At 68.7% G+C, this 21,022-nt stretch overlaps 4 protein-coding genes across 6 annotated transcripts; 2 read left to right on the top strand and 2 right to left on the bottom strand.

The window, feature by feature from the left end:
- The first annotated feature begins 3,984 nt into the window (after nucleotides 1-3,984).
- Nucleotides 3,985-6,284, top strand: LOC114503966 (carbonyl reductase [NADPH] 2-like). The gene is made up of 8 exons (XM_028521564.2): nucleotides 3,985-4,147; nucleotides 4,500-4,597; nucleotides 4,688-4,842; nucleotides 4,935-4,977; nucleotides 5,071-5,170; nucleotides 5,284-5,348; nucleotides 5,587-5,704; nucleotides 5,784-6,284. The coding sequence occupies exons 1-8, from the start codon at nucleotides 4,096-4,098 to the stop codon at nucleotides 5,885-5,887; spliced, it is 735 nt and encodes a 244-aa protein (XP_028377365.1). The 5' UTR covers nucleotides 3,985-4,095; the 3' UTR covers nucleotides 5,888-6,284.
- Nucleotides 6,285-8,309: 2,025 nt separating this feature from the next.
- DCXR (dicarbonyl and L-xylulose reductase) lies at nucleotides 8,310-10,276 on the top strand. Its single transcript, XM_028520545.2, has 8 exons — nucleotides 8,310-8,462; nucleotides 8,548-8,645; nucleotides 9,161-9,315; nucleotides 9,408-9,450; nucleotides 9,527-9,626; nucleotides 9,717-9,781; nucleotides 9,885-10,002; nucleotides 10,110-10,276. Exons 1-8 carry the CDS (start codon nucleotides 8,411-8,413, stop codon nucleotides 10,211-10,213), a joined length of 735 nt encoding a protein of 244 aa, XP_028376346.1. The 5' UTR covers nucleotides 8,310-8,410; the 3' UTR covers nucleotides 10,214-10,276.
- Nucleotides 10,277-11,052: 776 nt separating this feature from the next.
- RAC3 (Rac family small GTPase 3) lies at nucleotides 11,053-13,637 on the bottom strand. Of its 2 annotated transcripts, none has more exons than XM_036034282.1 (6): nucleotides 13,537-13,637; nucleotides 12,601-12,672; nucleotides 12,349-12,466; nucleotides 12,178-12,240; nucleotides 11,625-11,784; nucleotides 11,053-11,516 (listed from the first exon to the last, which is right to left on the bottom strand). In XM_036034282.1, exons 1-6 carry the CDS (start codon nucleotides 13,542-13,544, stop codon nucleotides 11,386-11,388), a joined length of 552 nt encoding a protein of 183 aa, XP_035890175.1. In that variant the 5' UTR covers nucleotides 13,545-13,637; the 3' UTR covers nucleotides 11,053-11,385. The 2 variants fall into 2 exon arrangements, with proteins under 2 accessions (XP_035890175.1, XP_028376205.1); XM_028520404.2 differs by lacking the exon at nucleotides 13,537-13,637 and adding an exon at nucleotides 13,164-13,491.
- A 208-nt stretch (nucleotides 13,638-13,845) lies between these two features.
- Nucleotides 13,846-20,899, bottom strand: LRRC45 (leucine rich repeat containing 45). 2 transcript variants are annotated; one of them, XM_028520018.2, is made up of 17 exons: nucleotides 20,310-20,899; nucleotides 19,802-19,863; nucleotides 19,412-19,482; nucleotides 18,958-19,136; nucleotides 18,640-18,768; nucleotides 17,593-17,705; nucleotides 17,347-17,405; nucleotides 17,145-17,222; nucleotides 16,862-16,997; nucleotides 16,688-16,765; nucleotides 16,481-16,592; nucleotides 16,303-16,373; nucleotides 15,835-15,927; nucleotides 15,553-15,645; nucleotides 14,842-15,015; nucleotides 14,624-14,771; nucleotides 13,846-14,390 (listed from the first exon to the last, which is right to left on the bottom strand). In XM_028520018.2, the coding sequence occupies exons 1-17, from the start codon at nucleotides 20,527-20,529 to the stop codon at nucleotides 14,194-14,196; spliced, it is 2,013 nt and encodes a 670-aa protein (XP_028375819.1). In that variant the 5' UTR covers nucleotides 20,530-20,899; the 3' UTR covers nucleotides 13,846-14,193. The 2 variants fall into 2 exon arrangements, with proteins under 2 accessions (XP_028375819.1, XP_035890171.1); XM_036034278.1 differs by lacking the exon at nucleotides 19,412-19,482 and having other exon boundaries at nucleotides 19,743-19,863.
- Between the last annotated feature and the right edge of the window lie 123 nt (nucleotides 20,900-21,022).

Genomic DNA, 21,022 nt, shown 5'->3' with positions numbered 1-21,022 from the left:
GGCACCCAGGGAGGCGACCCCAGAGGAGCTGGGCCCAGGGCCAAGCAGGTAGAGGGAGCCCACTGCCGCGAGGAGAGAGCAGGGGCCCCAGCTGCCCCCTCCATTCGGAGGCCCGAGTTTGACACAAAGTGGCCAGTGCTTCTGCCTCCTAGGAAGGGTGGGGGGGGAGGGTGGGGAGTGGGGGGAGACTGGCAGGGGTGAAGCAGGGCAGTGGGTGGGCCCCCGCCCCGCCCCGCCCCGCCCCACCCCGCCCCGCCCCACCCCGCCCCGCCCCTGAGAGACTGCAGCCCAACAGCCAGGTGGGGCCTCCGTCCCAGCCCCTGCACTCCCGCCTCTGGCTGTGCTGGGTGCCTCGTCCTCCCTGGGGCCCCCCAGGCCCTCCCCCTGCAGCCTGGAACAGGGCCTTCTTGGGGGACACCCAAGGGACAGCCCTACCCACGAGCCCACTGGTCCCGGGTCCGGTTTCAGGAAGGGCGGCTCAAGACCTCTCCTCTGGTGGGAAGCAGGAAAAGCAGATGAAAGCCTTTCCCCCCGGGGCCCCACGGGAGGGAACCTGAGCCTGCAGAGCCTTTGCCCAGAGCCTTTGCCCTCTCACGCACACAGGCCTCCCCGCCCCCACCCCCCGTGGTGACACACGCACTCAGGGGCGCTCCCGGGGTCCCCGAGAAGTCCCCCCTCCCCAGCCCTAGCACCCCGGCCCCCTCGCCGCAGCCTTGGCTCGTCCTGGCCTCGCAGCCCCCCACCCTGTGCCCCTGTGTGCACCCAGCCGCTTCTCCCCTGGGCAGACCCCCAGGCTGAGTGGGGGCCTGGAAGTGACCGCTGGGACGGGCCGCTGGACTGGCCAGAGCAGGAGTCCGCCGAAGGCGCCGGCGTGCCGTTCTCATGGCCTGGGGAGGACGGGGTGGCGAGAGCTTCTCTCTCATGGAGTTTTTCTCTGCAGACAGAGCGCTTGAAGCGCAGCTTGTCAGGGGTTGGCGGGGGGAGATTTTTTGGTGTGTTTTTTAAAAAATTTATTTCTTTTTAGAGAAAGGGGAAGGGAGGGAGAGGGGGAGAGAAGCATCAATGTGTGGTTGCCTCTCGTGGGGCCCTGGCCCACAACCCAGGCATGTGCCCTGATGGGAATTGAACCGGCGACCCTTTGGTTCGCAGGTCAGCACTTAATCCACTGAGCCACACCAGCCAGGGCTGGTGGGGTTTTTTTGTTTTTTTTAAGAAGAGAAAATAGCAACTCATTTCTGGTGCTCAAGGGGCGGGCCCCTGGCCCCCACCCCGCACCCCAGAGAAAGCAGTAGGCCCTCTCCGCCGAGCCGCCCCGTGACCCAGGTGTCTGTGATGTGCATGCAGCCCCGCTCAGTGGATAAACGTGTGTCTTTTCCGAGCCTCGCGCGCACGGCACCTCCAAGGACGCCGCATCCGAAACTCAGCAAGTCCTCGTGCTGGGTTCTCGGAAACCGACTCCGAGTGACGGGAGGGATAACAAAGTTACTTTCACCCCGGACTAATTGATGTGAACGAGAGGTAAGTCCCAACGCCACGCTTCTGGCCACAAAAGCACCCCCGAACTTCTGAATGGAGACCCGAAACACTCCCGTGGACCTGAAAATACCAGGCGAAGTGAGAGGCACCGACTCGCACGCCAGAGCCGAGGACACCTGCTGGGGAAGCGGTGACCGGGCGGAAGCCCCGTCGGTGTCCTTCCGCGGAGGCGGGGGTGGGGGGGGCGCTGCCGAGCGGCCGGAGAGCTCCGCCCCAAGCGGGGGGCGGGATCCGGGTGCGGGCAGCTCAGCAAGGCCGCCTGACTCGGGACACTGTTTCCAGTTTTCAGTCCCGCCTCGTCCTGCTTTTCTGTTCTCTTTGCAAACAGCTGTTTGCGTTACCATGTGGTTTACAATGTGCAGGCCGAAGGTTGCCCCGCCCGGTTCTAACTCACACGCCCGCTCAAGGGCCTGGGGCGTCCCCTCAGCACGTGCTGCGAAGGCGGCGCCTCTTCCCGGAGGTGGCTCCGGCCCGCTTCCCAAGTGGCTGTTCGCGTTTTCATACTTCTGGTGTTACACCTCGATCTCAGGGTGAGCTATGCCCACATAAGGAAGATTGATAGCCCTGGCTGGTGTGGCTCAGTGGATTCAGTGCTGAGCTGTGAACCAAAGGGTCTCTGGTTCGAGTCCCAGTCAGGGCACACGCCTGGGCTGCAGGCCAGGTCCCCAGTAGGGGGCACATGAGAGGCAGCCACACACTGATGTTTCTCTCCTTCTCTTTCTCTCTCCCCCTCCCTCTAAAAATAAATAAAACTTTTTTTTAAAAGGAGACAGACTACTTGGCTGGTGTAACTCAGTGGATTGAGTGTTAGCCTGCAAACCAAAGGGTTGCTGGTTCGATTCCCCATCAGGGCACCTGCCTGGGTTTGTGCACTGGGCCCTTGTGGGGGCCACGTCAGAGGCTCCCACACATTGGTGTTTCTCTCCTTAAAAAAAAAAAATAAAAAAAGATTGATACAAATAAGGAAGTCTTTTTAAAAAAAAGATTTTATTTTTTTTAGACAGAGGGGAAGGAAGGTGGAAAGAGAAGGAAAGAAACACCAATGTGTGGTTGCCTCTCACACAGCTCCCACTGGGGACCCGGCCTGCAGTCCAGGCATGTGCCCTGACTGGGAATCGAACCAACAACCCTTTGGCTGGTAGCCCAGCACTGAACCCACTGAGCTACACCAGCCAGGGTGGAAGGTGGCTCTCCTCTGACCCTCTTCTTCCAGGTCCGGGTCTTCCATGGCCAGAGCCCCTCCCTCAGCTCAGGGTCAAACACAGGACCCCAGGTGGGCCGGGCGCCCTTTCCCCCCAGGGTCACTCGCAGACCCCACCCGCATTCTGGCGGCGACGCTCTGACCCCACCAACCCCCGCCCCCCTGCTCCCGGAGAAAACCCGCACAGACGTGGGGACGCCGCGCAGGCAGGGGTCCCCGCTGGGAATCGCAGTTCTTTCTCCTTGACTGACAGTGAAACGACCTTGAACAACAGGTGTTATCCAAAGGCCCGCCGGATTACTGGCTCCTTAACCTTTGTTTCCCAGATTCCAGGAGAGCTTTCGTCTCGAGTTACCCTGACTCACAGCAGTCTGGTAAACCACACCTTCACAAGGCGATCGAATCACTCACCTTTTCTCCCTGCCTGACCCCACCTGGGCCTCCAGGGGCCGGGAGGTCACAGAGACAGCCCCTCTCCGGGAGCCACGCTGGGGGTCCGGCCCCAGTCTGAGGGAGGGAGGGTGACAGAGGCACCCCCAGGCCCATCAGGGCCACACCTGGAGGGCCCACCGCAGGTGTTGAGAGCCCTGCCATGGCCCTTGCACCCTCATATGGAGGCGTTGGTGCTGGGAACCTGTAACCCAAGCCTGGGAGGTGCTCACACACCCCCTCAGGCTTGTTTCCTGCAGTGGAACCGGCGTCAGGACCCACAGGTGTCAGTGGCCCAGAGCGGGAGCACATGTTGAGTCCTTTGCCCCCACCAGAAGGGTCCACGGACTGACACTGCGGTGTGGGCCCCGTGAGGGCGGGAGGGGGCCGAGCGGGCACCCCCATCCCCACAGCCTCACCTTGGAGGGAACGGGGGCGCCCCAGGAAGGCAGAGCCTGGGGGCACAGAGGCAGGGCTCCCAGGCCCTGCAGGGGCAGGTGACGAAGCCTCTGGAGGCCCCAGGGGCCCCCAGATTGGGGTTGTGGTGAGGTCAGGTTGGTGGGGGCAGGGGGCCAGCCATCCTTAAGGATGGTGTGCCTTAGCCGCCACCCAGGGCCGCCCAGCCCAGCATTTGCAGGGGCCAACTCCAGGCCATCTGCCCCCAGCTAGCCGGGAAGGAGCATATATCCCACCCCAGAATTAATTTTAATTTATTTCCCAAAACCCAGGGGGGAGCTTCTGGCTGGCACCTTTCGGGTTGTGGGTGAGGAGGGTAGCCCCTTCCAGGAGGGCAGGTTCCTGTGAGCGAGGAGGCAGAAGCTGCCCCCATGCCCAGCCACGCCCAAGGCCCAGCCTCCCCAGCTGGAACCAGGTCTCCCTCCCGGGTATAAAACCTGCGCTCCTGCTGGACAGGGGCTGGGGTCAGCACCATGCAGCTCAATTTCAGCAGCCTCAGGGCCCTGGTGACGGGGGCAGGGCAAGGTGAGTGTCAGTGAGCAGGTGGGGTGGGGGGGGCTGAGGTGGAGCAAGGTGGCTGGGCCCCCGTGCTGGACAGGACACTGCCCCTCCCTGGTCAGTGCAACACGCAGGATGGGTGGAGGGGGGGTCCAGCCACGGTGTCTTCCCCAGACCAGCAGGCAGGAGCTGCCCGTGGGGGCCTCCCTTGGCCGGATCCTGCTGAGTGAGCCTCTGGCTCGGGCCCCCACACTCCCCAGGCCGGCACCCTCCGGCCAGCACCCTCTCGCTGCTCCTCCCTGAGCAGCAGAGCTGCAGCCCCAGCCCCCATGCTGACCCAGGCACGGTGCGCCGCTGCCCGCCTGGTGCTCCCCTGCAGGGATCGGACGCCACACGGCCAAGGCCCTGCATGCCTCGGGGGCCAGGGTGGTGGCCCTGAGCCGCACCAGAGCCAACCTGGTCAGCCTCTTGGAGGAGGTGAGGCGTCACCCATCCCTCCCCATGCCCTCGGCGGTGCCTCCTGGGCCTGCTGGGACCACCCCGGCCACCGTCCGATGCCTCCCACAGTGTCCCGGGATAGAGACCGTGTGTGTGGACCTGGGCGACTGGGAGGCCACAGAGCAGGCGCTGGGCGGCGTGGGCCCTGTGGACCTGCTGGTGAACAATGCCGCCGTGGCAATGCTGCAGCCCTTCCTGGAGGTCACCAAGGAGGCCTTTGACAGGTGGGGAGCAGGAGGGCAGGGGCCGGGGGAGGGCTGCCAGGGAGGCGGGCCGGCGTGGCCTCGGCCCGCCTGACGTGCCGGCTCCCCCTCAGGTCCTTCGGTGTGAACCTGCGGTCCGTGTTCCAGGTGTCCCAGGTGAGCCGGCGGGAGGGCGCGGCCCCACGGCTGGCGCGGCCCGTGGAGGGTAGCGGGTGTTGGGGTCCAGCTGCCACCCCTCTCGGCTTGCAGGTGGTGGCCCGAGGCATGATCGAGCGCGGGGTGCCCGGCTCCATCGTCAACATCTCCAGCATAACCGCCTACGTCACCTTCCCCAACTGCGCTGTCTACAGTGGGTCGTCCCTCTGCCCAGTCTGTGCCTACCCGCACCGCACCGGGGGGGCCGGGCCTCCCTGCGGAGGGGGCCGAATCCCTGAAGGGTGCTGCGTGCTGTCCTCCCCACAGGTTCCACCAAGGGTGCGATGACCATGCTGACCAAAACCATGGCCTTGGAGCTGGGGCCGCACAAGGTGAACGTGGGGGGCGCTGGGTGAGCCGGCCTGGGCCTGTAGGGATGGGGCTAGGGGTGAGAAGGGAAAGGGAGCAGTGGACGTGAGCGGGCGTGGGGCCACTCAGGTCTCTGGGTGGTGAGGTCAGGGGTTGGCTGGAACACACGAAGCAAGCTCAGCCTGGTGGGGGGGGGGGCGTGCTGTGCGGGCAGGGCTGGTGTACGGGCTGAGGCTGCAGCCTCCCGCCCCTTGGTCCCAGATCCGGGTGAACTCCGTGAACCCCACGGTTGTGCTGACGGCCATGAGCCAACAAAGCTTGAGCGACCCCGAATTCGCCCGGAAGTTGAAGGAGCAGCACCCGCTGAAGAAGTTTGCAGGTCAGACCGGCTGCGAGGAGGGGCGGGCTTGGCTGGGGCGGCCAGGAGAGAGCGCTGACCCGCCCGCCGCCCGCTGCAGACATGGAGGACGTGGTCAACAGCATCCTGTTCCTGCTCAGCGACCGCAGCGCCTCCACGAGCGGCTCCAGCCTCCTAGTGGACGCCGGGTACCTGGCCTCCTAGAGCAGCGTGGAGGTGCGGACTGCCGGGCGGTCCTCGGCTTCTCCCAGCCCAGTCTCCGGGCTGGCACCCCGCCCACCTCCCAGCCCAGCCTTACCCCGCCTCCACGCCGCGATCCCTAAGGCCGCCTGGCCCCACCCTCGACCCACCTCCACCCCGGCCACGCCCCCACCAGACCACGCCCTCCGACTGCATTTAATATCAATAGCCCCGCCCCGCGGTTCCCTTGGCCCCGCCTCTCCACCTCTGCTCCACCGCCCGGCGTCTGGCCCCGCCCCTCCGCCTGCCCTACCTCGCTGCCAGGAGACCCCTCCCGTGTCGCCCTCCACCACTGACTGTGACCTCCGCTGTACTGGGGTCGATTCGCCTAAATAAATAAACGGAGGCCATGCTCCCGGAACCAGGGGTGCCAGGGCTCTGGAGGGGCACACCTCGAGGCTGGGGACCTAGGGTCAGGGACCGTGGGGCTCACATTGCACCTTCCGTGAAGTTAGGAGGGAAGAGATTCTTCCTGTCCACGCCCCATCCCAAATCCCCAACCTGCCCTGGGCAGAGGGCAGAGGGCGGAGGGCAGCCTGCACCACTTTCCCTCCCCTGAGGCTCTGTCCTCGACTGCCCTCCCTCCCGGCGCCTGCGGTCTGACTGCTGCAGGTCGGACAGGGCAGAGGGTCTGTAGAGCCGGAGCGGAGCGCCAGACGCCGGGTCCTCCCCAGGGAAGGCGGGGCCAGAGTGAGGGGCTGGGGGCTGGGTGTAGTTTCTCCAAGGCAGGGAACGCAGCTTCACCTCCGGCACGCTCCCTACAAGACCGTCCACGAGAGGGCGCCCAAGCTGGGGTGGGCGTGCCGCACAGCCGCTGCTGTTCCTGCAGTCCTTAGCTGAAACCCAGGCACGGCCGAGAGGGTCTTGCGGCCCCGCAGGGTTTCGGTGGTGCTGGCCCGGGTCAGGTCCTCGCACGGCCTGTGCCAGCTAGCAGGCCGAGTGTGGACGTAACGAGGCCCGAGGTGGCAGTGTCCATCCACCCCCGGCAAGGGGGCAGGGCAGGAGGGGCTGGTGTGGGGCCTGCCAGGCAACGTGCAGAGTGGGGGTGGGGAGTGTAAGGGAGCTTTTGGCTCCACCCCCCCCCCCCCTCAAGGGCCTCTCAGAGCAGGGTTTGCACCGAAGCTGGCTTGGGTTAGCCCAGCCAGCCCACCCAGGGTCAGGACAAGAGAATGGCTTTAGACACCCGTCTGGGGCCAGGTCAAGCCCCTGAAGAGATCTAAGCAGAAGCACCTTTCTGGAAGGACGAGCTAGGGGCTGTCCCTCCCTTGGCCTCTGGCAGGCAGAGGTCAAGGTCCAAGGCCGAAAGCAGGTTTTGTCTGGCGCCTGGAGGTGTGGGGTGCACCGCAGGGCCAGGCCTGACGGGGAGACGTTCTTTGCTGTTCCCCAGGAGTTTTCTCCAATCCCCTGACCACTTCCCCCAGCCTGTCCATGTATCTGGGCCCAAACCCCAGGGGACCCAGGAGTCCTGCAAGCACCAGTTTCCTACAACTGGCCACGGAAGGTCCTCAGGGCCACGGTTTGCGATTTCCCCACGTGACCCACAGAACGGAACAGCTCGTGCGGGGAAGCCAGTGCGCATGCCTACATCTGTAGGTGACCTCAAAGCCTCAGGGAGCCGTGCTGGCCCTGGCTGGCCACCGTGTCCCCCGAGGACCCCAATCCTGTTCCTTCCTACCGTATACACGGTTTTGAAAGTGCTGGTGGCGCTGGCTGGTGTGGCTCGGTAGATTCAGTCCCCCCCCCACGCGAACCAAAAGGTTTGCAGGCTGGATTCCCAGTCAGGGCACACGTGCCTGGGTTGTGGGCCAGGGCCCCAGCAGGGGGCGTGAGAGAGGCAAGCACATATCGATGTTTCCCTCTCTTCCTCTCTCTCTAAAAATAAATAAATAAAATGCTTATAAATAAAAAAGTCCCGGTGGCCTTCTGCGGGTTGGCCGGGGTGATTCTGGGTTTCAGTTCCCTTCGAGGCTACAGTGAACCCTCGTCGGCACTGAATTCTGGTTGTGCAAACTCTTTCCTTCTGGGCACCCCGAGTGAGCCACTCCGAGGTCTGGGGGAGGGGGACGGGCGAGCGGTCCTCCACGCCGAACTTTTCTTCTCCGAAACAAAAGAAGAAACATTAGCTCTGAGTTCTCCGAGGTATTAACCACCGCCTCTGGTTTTTAGTAATGCGGTTAATCCTCTCGGCAGGGAAAACTCGCCAAACCGCCTTCTCACCTGGTGGGTCTCCACGGAGCCGCGGGAAAACCCCCGCCCCAGGGCGGGCAGGGCCCCTGACCGCCCCGCCCGCGCCGCGCCCACTCCTTTTGGCCAATTGCCTCGCAGGGGGCTGCTATTCGTCTGGCCCCGCCCCCAACCTGGCCCCGCCCAGCCCCGCCCAGGCCCCGCCCCCGCCCAGCCCCGCCCCCGCGCGCGCTCTCCGGACCAGAGTTCTCCGGACCCCGCTCGCAGTGGGGCGACCGGAGCACAGCGCCGGGCTGCGCCGCCATGGAGCTGGGGCTCGCGGGCCGCCGGGCGCTCGTCACCGGGGCGGGCAAAGGTGGGCCGGCTCCCGGGGGCGGCCGGTGGGGCGGGGAGGGTGGCTGGCGGTGGGGGGCGTCTGCATTAAGCCGCGCTCCCCGCAGGCATAGGGCGCAGCACGGTCCAGGCGCTGCACGCGGCGGGTGTGGAGGTCGTGGCCGTGAGCCGGACCCAGGGCGACCTGGACAGCCTGGTCCGCGAGGTATAGACGCCGCCGAGTCGGAGCCCAGGGGGCAGCGGGGGACGCGGGGCGGGGGGGGGCATGCAGGACGCGCGGGCGCCAGGCCCGGACTGACGAGGACCCTCAGCAGCTCTCCCAGGGCGCGCGGACTCACTCCGTGGGCTCCGGAGTGGCCCAGGGAATGGCGACGCCCCCTGGCCGGGAAGGAAGCAGAAATGGCTGCCTCGCAGGCCCGGGGCCAGAGGGCGGGCGGAGCGGGCGCGCGGAGGAAGTGTCCTGTCTGAGGCTCCTGGTTCGGAAGCTCCGAGTCGCTCAGTGGCCCAGGGGCCACGTGAGCCCCCCCTTCCTCAGCCGACTGGGATTCTGAGCCCCAAGAACTGGCTGGCTTCTCTGGGACCCCGGCCCCTCCCCCGTTGGTCTGATAGGTCTCCCACACATCCCACCCCCTGCCTTGTGGGCCGGCAGCCCTGTGCCCGGGGCCCCTTTGGGGGCTTGGAAGCCCTGATGGCTGTGCCCTGCCCACTGTGTACACGCAGTGCCCCGGGGTGAAGCCCGTGTGCGTGGACCTGGGCGACTGGGAGGCCACGGAGCGGGCGCTGGGCGACGTGGGCCCCGTGGACCTGCTGGTGAACAACGCCGCCGTGGCAATGCTGCAGCCCTTCCTGGAGGTCACCAAGGAGGCGTGTGACACGTGAGCCCCAGGGGTGCAGGGGCCCTGGGCGGGAGGGCGGCCCCCTGCCTCGGCGGCCCCCATCCCTGACCAGGCCTGTCCATTGCCTCCAGCTCCTTTGACGTGAACCTGAGGGCTGTCATCCAGGTGTCGCAGGTGAGCGGCCTTCTGGGCAGGCGTGGGGACGGGTAGGTGACGCCCATGCTGCCCCGGGTGCCTCCTGCCGTTGCAGATCGTGGCTCGGGGCCTGGTGGCGCGTGGAGCCCCGGGGTCCATCGTGAACGTGTCCAGCCAGGCCTCCCAGCGCGCACTGCGCAACCACACCGTCTACTGTGAGTGAGCCCCAGCGCCCCGGCCCCGCTCCCCGCTGCCCCCCAGCCTGCAGCCAGCCCAGGCTCCACTCACGGGGGCCCTCTTCACAGGTGCCTCCAAGGGCGCCATGGACATGCTGACCAAAGTGATGGCTCTGGAGCTGGGGCCACACAAGGTGAGCCCCGCGGAGGTGGCTCCCCCCCCCCCCCCGCCCACGTGGCCCGCACGCCCGGGGCTCCCCACCCCGCTGTGCTGACCCCGCCCCTGGCTCGGCACAGATCCGTGTGAATGCAGTGAACCCCACCGTGGTGATGACAGCCATGGGCAAGGCCAACTGGAGCGATCCCCAGAAGTCCAAGACCATGCTGGACCGCATCCCGCTGGGCCGGTTTGCGGGTGAGTCGGCCCAGCGCCCAGCTGGAGTGGAGCCGGGCTCCCAGCTGAGGGGCGGGCGGCCCCTCCCTCCGGGCCCTGACACCCCCCCGCCCTCCCCCCGCCTGCAGAGGTGGAGAACGTGGTGGATGCCATCCTCTTCCTGCTGAGTGACCGGAGCAGCATGACCACCGGCTCCACGCTGCCAGTGGACGGGGGCTACCTGGCCACCTGACTGGCTGCCACGCACATGCCCCCGTGCTCTGCACCGAGCCCTGCCTGCCCCACCACCCCTGCCCCTGCCCCCAGGCCCCTGCAATAAACACAATCCTTCTGCTCAGCCCGCAGGCTGGCTGATTGCTGGGTTGCAGGGCCAGCGGCCCGGAGACACAGAGCTCGGGGCTGGGCGTGGAGATGAGTCCCAGGCGGGGAGGCAGCCCTTCGACTCGTGTCCCGGGCCGGGCAGCCGCCTGGCTCCCCTGCCTGCACCGTTCAGCCACGGCCAGCCCTGCAGCAGAGGCTGGGAGACGGGCCCTCCCAGGGGCCGCAGGTTTCTGTAGTTGGCAGTGATGGCTGTTGAACAGCCGGGCAGCACTCAGTGAGCGGGGCCTTCTGATCGCGAGTCTGCCTGCAGCTGTGCCCTGTGGCCCGAGGGGCAAAGTCCGAGCCCCTGGACTGACCGAGGCTCCTGGCGTGCCCAGGCTGAGCCCTCTCCTCCCCCGCAGTCTCTGACCTCGGCGACACCAAACCGCCCACTTGCCTCCCCTTCTCTCCTCCACACTGTCCTGACCTCAACACTTGGCCGGCCAGCCAGCCTACTGTCTCCCGCCCCCGACCCGGGAGGGCTGGACAGGAGCCGCCTCATTCCTCTGTGCCTGCCCCTCCCGGAGGCCCGACGCCTGGCCTTGTCCAGAAGGGACGGAGTACCCTTGCTGCCACCTCACTCTGGGCCGCCTCTGGGGATGGGGGCGGCTCAGCGGGCTCTTTTCCCGCTCTCTCACTGGGGCGAGGGGCAGGCTCGGCCCCTCTGTACCGGGGGTGGGGGGGGTAGGCAGGGGTGAGCACACAGAAGAGGTTGGTGGAGAACGTTTACTGTATAAAATAAGAAGGGGCCGCCCCTCCCGGCCCATGGACAGAAACCCCCTCCCCTGGCAGGGAGGCCCATCCTGGGGCCGCCCTGCGCCCGCCCCTGCAGCCGGAGCCGGAGGGAGACCCTGCTCCCTCCTGGCCTCCCGCGGGGCCCAGGGCGGGCTGGAGCCGTGCCCCCGCCCCCCAGAGGAGGCAGAGTGGCCAGGACCCCACCACCCCAGCCCACCCCATGCTTCTTGCCCCTCCCCACCCCTCCCCGTAGCAGACTGGGACGCAGACAGCTGGACAGGACAGGACAGTGGACGGGGGCGGGGGGCTCTAGAAGACGGTGCACTTCTTGCCCGGCTTCTTCACGGGGGGCGGGCAGAGCACCGCCCGGATGGCCTCGTCGAACACCGTCTTCAGGCCGCGCTGGGTCAGGGCCGAGCACTCCAGGTACTTGACCGAGCCTGGGGGGGAGTTACCGGGGGGGGGGGGCAGTGAGGAAGGGGGTCCACGAGGGGCACGAGGGTGCGTGTGGGGGGGCAGCCAGCACGGGCCCGGCCCGGCGCACTCACCGATCTCCCGGGCCATGGCCAGGCCCTGGGGGTACGTGATGGGCGCCAGCTTCTTGTCCCGCAGCCGCTCGACGGTGTCCTTGTCGTCCCGGAGGTCCAGCTTGGTGCCCACCAGGAGGATGGGCGTGTGGGGGCAGTGGTGCCGCACCTCCGGGTACCACTGTGGGGACAGAGGCTCTGGCCCCTACCCTCAGCGGCGGCTCCCCAGGGCCCCTTCCTTGCGGCCACCAGACCCACACCCAGCCCTTCCCGCCTCGAGGGTGACCACCACCAGGTTTGGTGTGGGGCAAGAACACCCAGCAGGGAAGCTTCAGGGCCAGTTGGGGACCCCCAGTCGGGGACCCCCAGCTGGGGCCCTTGCCTTCCCAGAGCCTTGTCACCCCCCGGCCCTGGCCCTGGCCCTGGCCGACCCTACACACCAAGCAGAACAGGCACTGCCTCCGCCTGCAAAGGACAGTCTGCCCGGGTCAGGCCTTCAACCCCGAGACCCAGGTCAGGACGAGTCCCCTGGGCACCCCCTCACCCCCAGAGAGGTGCCCCCGGCCTACCCTACCTTGGCTCGAACATTCTCAAAGGAGGCCGGGCTCACCAAGGAGAAGCAGATCAGGAAGACATCCTGGGGGGGGGGGGGGGGCCCAGGTGGATGCGTTCGAGGAGGCCCCCGTGTCCCCGCCAACCCCCCCAGGACCGCGGGGACCCCCCGGGGCCGGCCGCGACCACCTACGGTCTGAGGGTAGGAGAGCGGCCGCAGCCGGTCATAGTCCTCCTGCCCCGCGGTGTCCCACAGCCCCAGGTTGACCGGCTTCCCGTCCACCATCACGTTGGCCGAGTAGTTGTCAAAACTGCGGGGGCAGAGGGTAGGGGCGGCCTAGGCCTCAGGGGGGCGGCCCATGCGGGGCAGGACCCCACGCCCGGAGCACTGCCCCGCCCCCACCCCACCCCCTCTGGCGCCCGCCCGCCCGCGAGCCCCGCTCACACGGTGGGGATGTACTCTCCCGGGAAGGCGTTGGTCGTGTAGCTGATGAGCAGGCAGGTCTTCCCCACGGCGCTGCGGGCGGAGGGCAAGCCCACGTTGCTCCCAGGCCGCGTCTGCCCCTCTGCCCAGCCGGGACGGCCCCCTTGCACAGAGCGGCAGGCCGAGTGAGGGTGCCCGGGGTGGGGACTGGGGTTCCGGGGCAGCAGATCCGCCGCCACCTAGGTCAGGGGAAGGAGGACCAGGGCAAGGGGCCTCCAGGGGGTGCGGACTGGATGGGGCACAGTTCCCACCGCCCCGCGGAGGGCGTCAGGGTGGGAGGGGCCCACAGCCCAGGTGAGAGGCCGGCCCCACCCCCCACCCTCCGGAAGGCCAGGCTGCGGTCAGGCGGGGAGACGAGCAGCATCAGGTGGGCCTGGCTGGAGGCCTCACCCCTGCTAGCCGGGACCCCGCCCCACTGCGCCCGCTGCTCGCTGCTCGGCCGCACCCCCGAGCCACGCGCTCAGCCCAGCCCGGGGCGGGCCGTCCCCGCCCCGCCCCACGGCTCGGCGCCGCCGCGCACTCACCCGTCGCCGACCACCACACACTTGATGGCCTGCATGGGCGCGGGCCGGGCGGGAGCGGCCGCCAGCGAGCTGCGGAGAAATACTCGCGCCGCAGCGGCCGCGGACCCGAGCCGAGCGCCGAGCCGAGCGGCCGGAGACAGCCGAGCGCCGCCGAGCGCCGGGCGCGGAGACAGCCGAGCGTGGCCGGCGGGGGGCGCGGGCTTTCCGGAGAAATCTGGTGAGGTCAGGCCCGGGTGTCCACCTCCCCAGCCTGTCCCTGAGCCCTGCACCCCGCACCCCGCGCCGGTTAGGTGCAGGGACCGGCGCACAGTACTCCCCGATGCTCAGGGTGACCCCGGCCAAGGGGCAGCGCCGGCGGGCGATCCCCACCCACCTGCACATGCGTGAGGGGTTCTGTGCGCACGTGGCTGCTTCTGGGAAGACCACTCCCAGGGCCCCGCCGCCCTCGGGCCAGGAGCGGGCTTCTGAGCTCCGGGGTGTGCGGTTCCCACGCCCCGCCCCCGCCAAGGAGGGCGGCCCAGCCTGGGAGCCTGCGGTTCCCAGCCCCACCTGTCCACCACCTGGCCCCAGTCGGCTAGGAGGTGCTTCCCAGCGGCTCCCCGGAGCATCGGCCCTGCGGGGCCTCGCAGGCTGCAGCTGGGGGCACCGGCCGATGCGAGAGAAAGGCCCAGAGCCCGAAATGTGTCACAAAGTACAAAAGTTCTTTATTTCAGAACGCCCCTGGGCGAGCGGCCAGCGCCACTGCATTCGCAGCTGTACCGTGAAAGGCGACCGTGGAGCGGGGAGGGGGGCTGGGAGGGCTCAGCCTCTGCACCCCCTTCCATCAAGGGAGTGTTTTCTCAGGCGCGACCACGGCTGGGAGACGCGGGAGTGGGGAAGGGGCGGGGCCCTCTCGGCCGGCCAGGCGCCCAGGTGGCGGGCGGTCGCGGCCACACCGGTGTCCCCCTCCCCCGCCCAAGCACACCCCAACCCTGGCAGCCTGTCCCTTGAGAGCCACCCTCTTGCCACTCCCGGCGTCTGTCTGCCTCCCTCACTTTGGGGGGCTCAGGGTCCTCAGGGGGGACCCCTGCACGTAAGCCAGGACCGCATTTTGCAGGAAGCTGGCCCTCTGGGCCTCCTCGTCTCGGATCCGCGCGATCTCCGCCTCCTTGAGCCGCAGCTTCTCCCGGAGCGAGGCGTTCTCGCTCTCCCGGTCCAGCAGCGCCTCCCGGTGGTCACTCGCCATCACTGCAGGGGAGGAAGTTCCGAGGAAGGATCGCGGGGCAGCGGCGGCCACCCCGAGGACCAGAGGCCGCAGACGCGGTTTTCTCAGGGTCCCCTGGACGCAGACACGCCCAGTCTTCCCGGCTGCGCCTCTCCGAGCTGCCGAGCCCTGGGCCAGTCTGCGGTCTAGCCGCCCGGCCTGGGGCCCGGCGAGGAAAGGCCCCGCACAGCCGGAGGGGGGGCGGGGCCAAGCTCACCTTTCAGCTGGCGCTCCAGGGCCGCCACCTTCTCTTTCAGCGCCTCCTGGGCGGTCAGCTCGGCCTGCAGGCGGCCGATCTGCTCCTGGAGCTCCACGCGCACCCTGGTCACCTCGGCCACCTTCTCCTGGTCCTTGCCACTCAGCTCCTGCCAGGCACAGGGCGTGAGGCGGCGGCCGGCGGCCAGAGGCGCCCCCGAGCCCTCCGGTCGCGGCTACCTGCTGCAGCTCCTCCAGGCGCCGCCGCAGGCCCTCCAGCTGCAGGCCCAGCTGGCCGGCCCGTGCCTGGGACTCGGCAACCACCTGTCTCTGCTGCAGGCAGGTGCTCTGCGCCTCGTCCCGCGCCTGTGCCAGCAGACGCAGCTTCTCCTCCAGGTGAGCCAGGTGCTGCTGCTGTGGGGGCCCAGGGGCTGGTGAGCGGGGTGGGGGGTGGGGCGCCAGGCCTGCTGCTGCTCTCGGGGCCGTGACCCTGAGCTTGCACGCAGTGACTGTCAGCACGAGGGGGCGACCCACCTGCTCCGGCCGGGGGAGCTCCTATTAGCCACAGGGGACGTGCACCTTGGCAACCTGTTACGTCTATTCCGGAACTGGGAGCAAGCTTTGGGCGGGGTGGGAGCAGCCCTGCCTGGCTCCCCGCCCTCACTGCCCAGGCCAACTCCCTCCTGGCCCCTGGTGGGCCAGTGGCCGCAGCCCTTCCCTGCCCTCGGGCCTTCTGTGGGACGCTGGACGTGGGGCCCCTGGAACGAGCGTCCTGCTCTGACTCCCCTACTCCTGCACCCTGGGGCTCCCGCCCCCTCACCGCCCACAACTCCCACCGCCCTGGGCAGAGCCGGAGACGGCCCTGGCCTTGCCCACCTCGTACCCACACCGCTGCCTGGTGGGTGCTGGGGACAGTGAGCAGCCCCGCCGTGGCCAGGGCTGTGGGCTCACCTCCTCCAGGCGGACCTGGTTCTTGGCCTTGATGAGCTCCTCCTCGGCCTGGCTGCGTTCACTGAGCGCCAGCGCCTTCGCCCGGCTCAGCTCCTGCGGCCAGAGACCCCCGCCCTGAGGCTCTGGCCCCTGCCAGCCTCCCGAGCGCTGCTGTGCCCACCAGGCCAGGCTTCCACAGCCCAGAGAGTCCCCGGGGCCACTTCACTGAGTCCCTCTGGTCTCGTGGGCAGGTCCCCGACGGGGACGCCCAGCCAGCCCAGCATGCCCCCAGCATGCGCTCACCTCCTCCAGGGACAGCCGCGCAGCCTCCAGCCTCTGCACTCTGTCCTGCATGGCTCTCTCGCTCTCCTCCAGGTGGTGCGTCATGTGCTCCACCTGCCCAGGCGCAGGGCGGGGACAAGGCTGTCAGGCCAGTGCCCCAGCCCTCCCCACGTGGGGTCCCCACCCTGGCAGACAGGCGAAGCTTGGGGACCCGGTCCCCTCCAAGGGGCTGCCCAAGCGGCTCTCGGGAAGCGGAGGCGGAAGGCAGGTCCAGCACCGTGGTGCGGCCCCCGTGTAGCTGGGGTCCCTTCTAGGGCCTGGCCAGGAGGCCCTGCTGGAGGACCGCCCCCCGACACCCCAGGGTGGGTGAGGGGAGCCCGGCCTGGGCTGTGCTTTGGGGACACCGGGCCACACGGAGGCATCTGCAGGCCCCAGGAGGCCAGAGGGGGACAGCAGGAGGCCAGGGGGACAGCACGAGGGGGGAGGCACCTCCTTGGCTCGAAGCTGCTCCGCGTCCTCCAGGCTCTGCCGGGACCGCCGCTTCTCCAGCTCCAGGCGCTCTGGAAGCGCAGGGAGAGGCGTGGAGCGGCTCCCCGGGGCCCCTCGCTCCCAGGACCCCCAGCCGCCTCCCCCTGGCTCCCGTCCCCGGGGCCCTGCTGGTGCCCACCCTCCGCCTGGACGGCCCGCATCTTCAGCTCGGCCGACGTGTTGGTCAGCTCCTGCCTGGTCAGGAACAGCTGGTCCTGCTGTGACTTCACCTTCCGCTCCAGCTCGTCCACCTGGAGAGGCGGCACCGTGGGAGGGACGCTCTGGCCGGGGCCCGCGCCCAGCCCGAGCTCCCGGGGCCCGGCCCTGCACCCCCGCACCCCCGCACCTGGTTTCGCAGAAGCAGGCTCTTCTCGTTGGCAGCAGACAAGTGCCGGAGCAGCTTAGACTCCCGCTCCGCAGCTTCCTGGGGGCGGGACGGGGGAGGGCACCGCCGCTGGGCCACCTGCCGCCACGTTTGCGGTCCCCCCCCCCCCCCCCCCGCCTGCGCCCGCCCGCCCACCTGCTGCGCCAGCCTGTGCTCCTTGGCCTGCCTCTGCGCCTGGTTCCGCTGCTCTTGCTCTGCGGTGACCAGGAGCTCCCCCAGGTCCTGGGCCTTCTGCTCCGACAGAGCCAGGGCCGCCTCGGTCATCTGCAGCCTGCGAGGAGGGCAGGGCCAGGCTGCCGTTCACCTCCTCCGGGAAGCCCTCCAGATGTGCCGCCCAGCCCTTCCCCACCTTTTCTTTATCCGCAGGGGCTTGGGTCCCATGTGGGCCCCCCGGCCCCCCTGGCCCACCGCCGCTCACTTGGCCTTGAGGGCACTGATGATGGAGTGCCTCTCGTCCAGGGCTTCCTGGAGCTGCCCCACGCGTGCAGCCGACGTCCTGTGGGTGGACGGGGGGTGGGGGTCTGAGGAGCCAGCCGCCAGAGCCCTACCGGCCCCCGGGTCCTGGAGCTGCCCGCGCCCCCAGCTGCCGGCCTCGGAAAGGCGCCCCGCGGCCCACCCACCTGCTGCTCCTGGCCATCTCCTCTCGCTGCTTGTCGATTGTCTCCATCAAGTCCAGGAACTGGGGGCACACGGCCGGAGCCCCGTCAGGGCCCAGGCCCGGCCCAGTGCTGTCGGGCAGGGAGGAGAGGGGACACTCCCCACCCAAGGGGGTCAGCCCAGGAAACTGGCACCCGGGCGTGGCCTGGGCTGCTGGGACGGGGCCGGGGCCGGGATGCGGCTCTGGGGCTGGAGGCAACAGGCCTCACCTGCTTGGACTTCTCCTCCCGCAGGTGCCGCACCTCCTTGCTGAGCACTTGGGTGCGGGCCCGGCTCTCCCGGGAGGCGGCCTGCCGGTCCTGGTTGTGGTCCATGGCTTGCTCTGTCGGGAGGAGCGGGGTCACCCACGGGGGGGCGGGAGGGGGGCCGCTGGGCCTCGGGAGGGGCCGGCAGCCGGGGGTCTGAGAGTCGGGGCTGGAGGCCTCCTCTCGCCCCACTGTGGGGCCGACGCCCAGGGCTCCAGGGGCGAAGGGCGTCAGCGTGGCTGGGGGGAGGGGGCAACTGTGGGGTCAGGAGCCGCAGGGGCGCCAGGTCTGTGGTGGGCGCACATGGAGAGGGGCGTCTGCTCTCCGTCCCAGAGGTCAGGGACCACTGTGTGACTTTCAGGAGGCGAACGCCGTGTTGAGCTCCTGTGTTCCGGGAAGACCCAGGCAGCGCCGGGAGAGGGACCAGCCAGAAGCGGCCGTGGCGCCGGAGGTAACGCTAACAGATGTGGTGGCCCAGGGGCAGGCCAAGGGTGAAGAGGCAGAGGTGACAGGGGTCAGGCAGACCCAGCAGGAGGCGGTGAGCGTAGCGGGGTTCCAGCTCACGCACCGCCCCCCGAGGGTGGCTGCCAGGACAAGGAGCTACAGGGAGTGACAGAGGGCTCTGCGGGGACTGGGGCGGAGATGCCAGCCTTGCTGATGGGCTGGGGGTGGGGGCGTGGAGGTGGAGCCTGGACCTGGTGGTCCCGCCCCCCACATGGCGCCTCTGCATGGCGGCCCCGGAGGCACATGCTGCCCCCGAGGAAGCAGCAGGGCCGTCAGGGCGAGGCCCCCGGAGCCACGTGCCTCAGTGTCCTCCCCTGTGAAACTGGGGGGCACCCTAGGGGGGTCTAAGAACCGGGCGCGCGGGCTCCAGGAGCAGTTCTTGTTCTCAGTGTTTGACTGCGGCTGCGCCCGGGACGACCCCCCCCCCCACGGCCCCGCCCCCCCAGAGGCGGGGCCTCTGCCACAGGGAGCCGTCGTGGCGCCCTGCCTGGAACGGCGCGCCCTTACCCACGGCTCTGAGGACGTCGCTGGGCACGTTGTTCCCAGCTAGCTCCAGCTTCCACAGGGTTCTGTTGCTGGGCAGACAGCTCACCAGGGCCCGGCCTCCCAGGAGGCCGACGTTGTTCCAGCGCAGGTCTAGAAGGAAACCTCCTGTCACCTGGGGAGCCGGCCTGGCCTGCATGCTTCCTTCGGGGCATCACCGCCAGAGCAGGGGCCCAGGCGCGTAGCTCGCCCTTCCTCCCCGCTCCGGCCCCTGGCTTTGGGGACAGGACACGGGGAGCATCGGGAGGGCCGAGGGAGCAAGGGGCCGTCCCTGCGCCTCACCCAGCTGCTGGAGGCTGGTGTTGCTCTTCAGGGCCAGGGCCAGCTCCTCCGCCCCCTGGTGGCTGATCTGGTTGTTGCGGAGGTCCAGCCGCCGCAGGACACCGTTGCCCGCCAGGGCCCGGCAGAAGGCGGCGAAGGCATCTTCCCACGTGCCCAGGTTGTTCCACTCCAGGGTGAGGCTGCAGGGCGGGTGGACATGAGGTGCGCAGCCCGAGGAGCGCCCCGCTCCCTCGGGGTCCCGAGGTGCTTGAGGACGCAGGCCCGGGGGTCTCTGGCAGGAAGTTTGCAGCCGCAGAACTTGTGCCTGCCCAATTCCCCGCAGATGGACAGGAAATGTGGACAGCCGGCCGGAAGGCCTGAACGTCTAGGTGGCAGAACCCAGTGCTCCAGGGTCAGCCCTGGCCGGTGCGGAGGACGGGGTGTGGGGAGGGTGGGGGCCTGGGTGGCACCTTGCCTCTGAAGGGACGTGCTCTGTCGCAGGAGTCTCCCCAGCGCCTCGGCCCCTGCAGCCCGCAGGTTGTTGCCCTAGGACAGGAAGAGGCAGGCCCGTCGTCCCCGCCTCCTGCTCACCCCGCAGGGTCCCCGTCCTGCTCAGGTGGCAGGTGAGGTCAGGCTCTGCAAAGATGGTGGGTGGGGGGCCTTCTGGTGCTGGCTTGTTCCGCTCGCTCCTGGTGACTCTGAAGCCACACCCACCCCCAGGACACGCATGCACATATGCCAGAGGCCACTGGAAACCGTGCAGGGCCCTGTGCACCCGCAGTACTTACAGGTCTCCGGCCACTGACCGGCACCCAGGTGGCCGGGACACCCACGTCCTCCCCCCTCCCGTGGCAGGTCCCCTCACCTTCAGATCCAGAAACCGCAGGACAGGGTTGGCACATAGCCCCTGGAGCAGCAGTGTGGCCCCTGTGAGGGGACAGGGCGGTCACTCTCTGCCCCTAGGGCCCTGGGCTCTCCCTAGGGGCCCCATCTCAAGACACCTCCCCAGATATGTGGGAGGGACATCAGGGTTCATGCCACGCTCGAGTCACCCCCTCACTGTGGCAGGTTTGAGACACCTACACCTTCTGCCCGGCCTGGAGCCAGGCCGCCAACGCTCGAGCCCACCAGCACCTTGGGGCCCTCCCGAGGCTTCTGTGTGACCAAGGGACACGCCCCTCTGCTCCCAGAATTCAAGAAGGGACTCTGATGCTTGAGTTTACTAGAGCCCCTGAGGAGCAGCCTCCCAAAGAGGCCGGCGGGACAGAGCTCTTGGCGGAGGGCTGATGACACGGGCAGCCGTGGAGCAGCGGGCAGCTAAGACAAAGCGAGGGGACGCCGCCCGCCTGGCGCCTGCCGGCCCTCGGGCCCACCTTCCTCGCTCAGCATGCAGTCGCTGAGAACCAGCTCCGTCAGCTGTGCCTCTTTCTGCAGCAGCTCGCCCAGGGCCCTGCAGGTGTCCAGGGTCAGGCTCTGCGTGGCCAGGTCCAGCCGGCCCCGCGGCGCCGCGTGCAGCTGCTGCAGCACAGCCTCCTGGGGCTCGGCGCCGCTCTCCCTGCACAGCCGGCTGTAGGAGCGCGGCAAGTCCTCCATGGCCCCGGGCTGCCTCTGCGCGCCTGCAGCCGGGCCGCACAGTGCGCCAGCGGGACCGGGGCTGCTTGCCTGGCGGCCCGGCCGCTCCGTGGGGGGCGCAACGAGCCCAGGTCCGGCCTCGGTAGCCGAGGAACCAGGAACTGAGCGGGTTCTACAGGTGGAAGGCCCCAGAAGGGCGGGCGGTGATCCCGGGAACACCCGAGCATGCGGCGCAAGGACAAGGACCCCTTGGGGGTGGGTCCTCCTGCGCCAGGGCTGCTCTGGGCGTCGCACGTATCCTGGGTCCCGGCTCTCGCGCCGTGGACCCTCGCTGCCCGCTCCTGCCTACGCGGCCATCGCTGCGTCTCAGTATCCAGGAAGAGCAGGGAAGGGGTGAAACTACAACTCCCAGGAGGCTTTCTGCTAGGCACTGGCCAATGATAGCAAGGGGGTGGGCACGCGCTTGGGGAGGAGCCAAGGCAACCCAATCCTGGGTCCGTTGGAAGGGGTGGGG

This window comes from Phyllostomus discolor, chromosome 8, assembly GCF_004126475.2.
Source record: "Phyllostomus discolor isolate MPI-MPIP mPhyDis1 chromosome 8, mPhyDis1.pri.v3, whole genome shotgun sequence".
Lineage (NCBI taxonomy): Eukaryota > Metazoa > Chordata > Mammalia > Chiroptera > Phyllostomidae > Phyllostomus > Phyllostomus discolor.
The sequence above is the reverse complement of the archived record's forward strand: the minus strand, read 5'-3'. Positions and strand labels throughout refer to the sequence as shown.